This window comes from Vigna umbellata, chromosome 9 (assembly GCF_029865625.1).
Source record: "Vigna umbellata cultivar VRB3 chromosome 9, Vumbellata_1.0, whole genome shotgun sequence".
In the NCBI taxonomy this organism is placed as follows: Eukaryota; Viridiplantae; Streptophyta; class Magnoliopsida; order Fabales; family Fabaceae; genus Vigna; species Vigna umbellata.
In genome coordinates this window covers 19,744,823-19,751,291 of record NC_142173.1, presented here as the reverse complement: position 1 = coordinate 19,751,291, position 6,469 = coordinate 19,744,823, and the positions used below count along the sequence as shown (strand labels likewise).

General features: G+C 32.3%; 1 protein-coding gene across 1 annotated transcript; it reads right to left on the bottom strand.

The window, feature by feature from the left end:
• Nucleotides 1–1,285, bottom strand: LOC148192849 (plasmodesmata-located protein 1-like). The gene is made up of 2 exons (XM_088098164.1): nt 457–1,285; nt 1–189 (listed from the first exon to the last, which is right to left on the bottom strand). Exons 1-2 carry the CDS (start codon nt 1,187–1,189, stop codon nt 59–61), a joined length of 864 nt encoding a protein of 287 aa, XP_087954290.1. The 5' UTR covers nt 1,190–1,285; the 3' UTR covers nt 1–58.
• Nucleotides 1,286–6,469: the final 5,184 nt, after the last annotated feature.

The window sequence follows — 6,469 nt, the reverse complement described above, 5'->3', positions numbered from 1 at the left end:
TTCATATAAGATGTTATATCTATATCAATCACATATAGGTATGCATGATGTTGAATTGTCAATACTTTTCACCTTTTCTCTTAAGCAGTGACTTGAGAAATAAAAAAGAAGCAATTAAGAAACCCAAAGCTGCAAATCCTCCAACTACAAGAGCTATAGTCCTTTGTGTCTCTGGTTGTCTGAGTGATTCTGATCCAGTCAAACACATAATACAAGGTTTCTTATTATTAGAGTTTTGAGAAATGTACACAACAACAACAACCATTAAGTGCAAAACTTAAGCAAAAAAACACATATTTTTGTTAACAAGAATCATTCATATATATATATATAAAATAAACCATTAAATGTATTAGAATTATTACGTTTTATTAGCTAACTTTATAAAGTAATCTAATTAAATAAATATAACTAAGATTATATTTGTCATGAAAATATATTGTAAAAAATCTATACCTGCAGAAGATGAGGCTCCTCTCTCAGGATAAAAGCTATAGCTAATGAAACATTTGTGTAGATAAATTTGTGCAGAAACAGAGTCACCACACTCTGCCTTGGCTTGATCCTCAGCACTCTTCATACAATCCCCACAATCATCTTTGCCCAAATCACCCTCACACTGCCCCAACACATACAAAGACTGATAGCTCCCTCTATAAAACAGATCTCCACCATTTTTCACATCACTTTCCACCATACCAAATGCAGTCTCCCTTCTCTCCTCAAACCCATCGTCATAACTATCTTTCTTCGACCCACAAACCTTGTAAAGTAGTTCAGTCTCACTCACCTGCCTGAACCCAACAATCTCATACCTCAAGTAGCATCCAGTAAGCTGAACACGTGAAGCTACCACCTTGCCACACAACTTTTCAACCATGTCAGGAATCTTGCTAACACAGTTGTAGCAATCAGTGTCTGAGAGGTCCCCTCGGCATTGGTACAGACCCATCATCACATTCTGCCCTTCTCCAGAGGTTGTACTGAAGAATGCCTTTCTTCCAGATTCTGACACCAACGAATCCAAGAGGGATTTCAGGTTTTCTGAGTATATCCCAGATGGGTCCTCTAGTGTTTGCTCTGCACAGCCCTTGAAAACCAAGTTTGTGATATCTGCATCTGACACGGGAAGAAGATGAAGAAACCAGAAAAAAACAAAGGGTAGAGAGTACCAACTTTTTCTGATCATGCTCGTTTGAGGGATTAAACAAACTGAAGTTTTTTCTTTTATATTTTGCTGTGTTTCTCACTTTTATATGTTACCATTGTTGTTCATCTTGAAGGGAGTAACAATAACTGGAAGTGGTTTTTTCTGTTTGAAGCTGTTGATTTTGATTGCATGAAAATTTTGACTGGAGCCTTTGAAGAAAAAAACTGTTGAATGCATTGACTGAACTTTACAACATTAATAATTACGGAGTCACACAGACACCGTGTTCCAGCTTTTATTAATTAAGTTATAATGATATTTATTATTATATTAATTTTTAATTGAACGGAAGAGGAAAATAAATTATAAAACTATAAGCAAATGACGTTGAGTTAAACAAAGCCAGCTAATATAGACGTTAAAATTTTATACAATTTTTTTAACAGAAATGGAGTTAAGCCGTGTAAGTGTAGACAAGTAATTAATATCTTAATACAAAGTGTTAACTAAAATTTTATTTTTATTTTAAATATAATCACGGCCGATGTTAAATGACATGCCTATTTCTTCTTATTATGCGTTAACAAAACTATTTTTTCTACCCTAAATCTATATATAATAATAACAAATCGGAAGCAAAATGTTATGATCATTTAAAAATTTATCAAAGTTCACTTTCCAAATAATTTTTATACTTCACACATATCTAAAGTAAAACTCTCGGTATTTTTTTTCCTGGGATTCTAAAGAAGTGGTAAAAAAATATTTGACCAAAACCAATAAACATAGTTATCAAAATCAAAAATCACAAGTTAATACTACTATTATTATCATAGTTTTTGTCTTTTTCCTTATAGTTCATAGTTCATGCGGTGTAAAATACCAAAAGCTGGATTATATTTGTTGTTTTTCTGCTTTTCAGAGAGTTGTAAAAGAGAATCACAAAGGATCACAATTAATTAAAAAAACAAAAAGTTGATTAATGTCGAATAATGACAAAATTCGATGTTAATTGACGTTAAAAGACGTCAGACATAAAGAAATATCCAACGTCAATTTGCTCTACTCGAGACGTCGGATTGTTTTATATCCAACGTCAATTAACGTCGAATTTTTTAAATTTGACGTCAATTTAACGTCTCCTGGTATGATGTTGGCCTCGAATTAAACGTTAAAAGCCGAAATATAACAACGTTATACAGTGTTTTGTACTACTATATTTGGACCTTAATACAAAGTTTAGAAATACTTCATGATGGCTCAAGGGAAAGAGTTTTGCTTCACCTTGCATAAATGATTGTAACTCTTTTTAAATATGTTTGGGTAATTGTTAGGGGGTATGTCATCATCTATTTAGTGAGGCGAGGACATGCATACCAAGATCATATTCCTAGTCATTCAAAAAGTTTAAAAACGTTTTATTTAAGGTCGTGGTGACCAACAAAAGGTGTTCACATTTTTATGACTAGAACGACAACCCTAAGTTTCCTTTTTTACTGGATAAACAATCCGATTAGGTACCAAGAGTGGTTGAGGGATGATATGACGGATGAGGACAAGAAAATTTTAAGTATTCTGGACCAACTTCCTTGTCGATTAAGGAAATAGTTAAAATATACTTATCTCTCCATCCCTTGAATGATATGACTGGAGAATATATTATTTCAAGTTGATTATAAAGTAATATATTGGTTAATTTTGAATATTTTTTTATTCTTGCAGGACTAGTGACATATCATGCGAAGAAGATGGGGGCAAAGAATGTGTTCCAAAGTCTGAGAAACAAAATATTGTTTGGCAATAAGTAGGGAGAAGGGTCATCAACTCCTGCCTTGAAAGGGCCAATGGTATATATCCTCCCTCCCCACGTGATTGCCCCCAAGAAAGTCCAACCCTAAAAATTCAAGGGAAGGGAAAAGAAAGGAAAAGTTTGAGGATCGAGCTTAACCCGCCAGAGGGTAATTCTGAGTATCAGGGCGACTATAGGGGGTTGCTCGATGTTCACTTACGTATGAAGCAATGCGTCCAATTTAATATTAGCGAGGAGGATCGATATCTAATGGAAGAGAGTGATCCTGAAATATTGGTGAGGGCCTACCTCGAACTTCATAGTTGATTTCTCTTATACGACAAAAAGATCACCAAGCTCTTGAAAAAAGAGATAAAGGATGAAGGGAAACTAAAGATGGCTAATGTATTGGAGGATTTGAAGAAGCAATGTGTTGCTAACAAGGAGGCCTTTGAGAAAGAGATGGAGGTTGCAAAGAAGGAAAAGGAAGAGCAGGAGAAGAAACTTAAAAGTTGGAGAAGAATTGGTGTTCCTCGGGTAGGTTCCTTGAAAGGATCCATCTTGGTTGGTAACTCAATGGAGGAAAGGATTCTTAGAGTGTCGAAGCTAAAGGAAAGATGTGTATGGGTAGAGAACTTTATGAATGATGTGGGGTGTACATGATGTTGAAGGGTCTTTGGAGTGTAGATGTCAGAGGACGAATGTGTTTGGACTGAGAACTCTATAAGCTAAGGCATTGTCGTGGTTTGTTACGAAAAGTTATATGTTTTTTTATGTCATAGGTTTGAAATGTTGAATGTGTTTATTTTCAAAATTTAGGTTTTTGTTTGTTTTATAATAGCTCACCCTTTTACTTTGTGATAATTGTTTTCACCTATAATGATCATGATTTTTCACAAGAGCAAATGGTCGTAGGTATTAAGGAAGATGCACAACACAAGGGAAAGTAATCAACATCAAGAAATGTTGCAATAGTCTTTTAGTCTTATGCTTTTATTTTCAAATAAAGTCCATGTTTATAAAAATAATATATTTATATTTGTGGAGATTTTCAATAAAACAGGAATAAAGTTCTATTTTAAGTGTTTAATCTGTGTTAATTATAGATTTTATGTAGCAAAAAATTTTAGGTGTTAAGGCGTTCATCACCATTAACCACCACAATTACAATAGCCCATCAAACCATCATTAGACACCACCACGATGAAAAAAGAAAATCGCGCCAACACTAAGAGTAGACCTGCAACTTCATCTCCACCACGAGAACCCAACTCACGTCACAGTCCTCCATGTCTAAACAACCTACACATTTGCACCAAAATGTGCCAGAAAACAAAACCCAGATCTACATTGTCAATTGCAACGAGCGTCGTTAAAGTAGATCGAGACGTGTCATTCTCCATTGCAATAGAGCAACACTGCCATGAATACATATCAACATTCGAACTCCAAGACCTAGAAATCACATCTGCAACCAACCACCACGCATGAACAAGAACGAATAAGAAATTTTGGGCTTGGTCTATCTTGGACTAAAAGTAGAAACACTGTAAGGACTAAAGTGAAAATTAGACAAAGTTTAGTTCTTGGTTATTTTATCAAATATTTTAATATATATATATATATATATATATATATATATATATATATATATATATATATATATATATGGAAATATCAACTGATAATATCTTTCAAATATTTTAAAAACTTACCAAATATTTTAGATTATTTGGGAAAGAGTACATTATTAGACAAAAGATTTTAGTCACAGAAAAGGCCGGTTCAAGTTTTATATAAAGAGACTAGGAGAAACAAAAAAGGGGCCTCAATAACTATGATTTTGTGCAGTTGCCATCCACCACTTATTTTACCTTCTTTCCACCCTTTTTAATTTTTCTTTCATTCATGATATATATCACCCCATATATGAAGGATTAAGCATCTAATGTTTGTTCTCCTATAATTTCATTATGAATTATATTATTATATTAAAATATTTTCTTTGTTATTTTTAATTATTGTTGTGGTTTATTTTTCTTTTATGTTTTTTTATCTCTAAATTAAGTAAAAGTAATGATGATGTCAAATTTATATGCATAACAATAATATGAGTTCAAAGATTTTTTAAACTTTAATTAAGATGTTAGTTTGATTTAAGGTAGAAACTTTTATATGATTGAATGAGTTTTTGTCAATAATTATGAAATTACTTTGCTTTTTGGGAAAAAATTAACTAGAACTAATAAAAAAAGTTACTTTGATTGATAAGTTTTTACTTGATAATAGAGGAAAAAAATAAATATGATTAGAAATAGTATTATTTAACTGAAAAGTTACTTTGATTAAATTTGTTATGGGTAATTCAAAATGTTTTTTCTTTTAATTGAAAAGTTACATTGGTTAAAAGTTACATTAGTTGCATAAACTTGGCAACTCATTGTCTCAACTCGTTCATACTCGCAGGTGGTGTCATACATAAATCATCTGTAGAGGAACCTGACTCAGTGTCGTGATCAATAGTGCAATACTACTTTAGGATTCAGGTTCCTGATCTTCAAGGCTAACTTGCCAAACCTCTGTTAATGAAGGTTCATTAAAGATTCCCTTTTCTCCTACCTAACATTGAGAAATGTTAGAGAGGTGAGATGATAGTCCCGACTAGTTGCGAATCGTGTTATGAAAGACAACATTAAGTTATCGAAGCAGTCAATAAAGTAGGGGGTAAGCAGGTAAACCACTTTAGAGCTACTCCATTCAAAGTTGTAGGAAAGGCCTTCATCTGGGTCAATGCTACTTAATCCAATGGAAGAGCCTTACATTGCTTAGGGAGTGTGATTTCCATGATACTATTGATAAAGGGATGTTGGCAATTTCCTCTAGCTATCAAGGAGTTGTTTGTTGCCCCTTCAATTTGGTAATCGCTTTCCCATTGACTTTGTGGGCAACGTAAAGATGAGATGTAGTTTTATTACATTATTATTCATAAGCCCTTATTTGAATAAGTTTAGACCATATGACCTACTTACTTGTTAATCTTAAGTTAAGATTTTCTCTTTAACTTTATTGCGAATTATCATGATTGGTAATCTAGCTGAAATAATGTCATATTGGTTAAATATATATAAACCGAATACATATTAACTTAGTTAACCGATATGTACTTAACGTGACCTTTGAACATTTGGAAGACATTTTAAATGTTTTGTATTATATTAAATTAACTATGTAATACTATAAAATCATGAAGTTGATACAAATTAAAAGAATAAAAAAGTAACAACTGATTTTTGTAACAAGAGATCTATTGTTTAAAAAAAGTAATCTTATATATTTTTACTCAAGACTGCGTAGTTTTCTTTATATATATTTTTAAGTTTTTTTCAAATATTTCAAAAGTTGATTCAATATAATTATTTAATATTTTTTATCATTAATTCCGTATTTAGTTTATCGAAAAAAATTAATGTAATTATTTTTGTTAAATTATTGTTGCCACGGTTTGAACAAAATCACGTTAGCTAAAACAC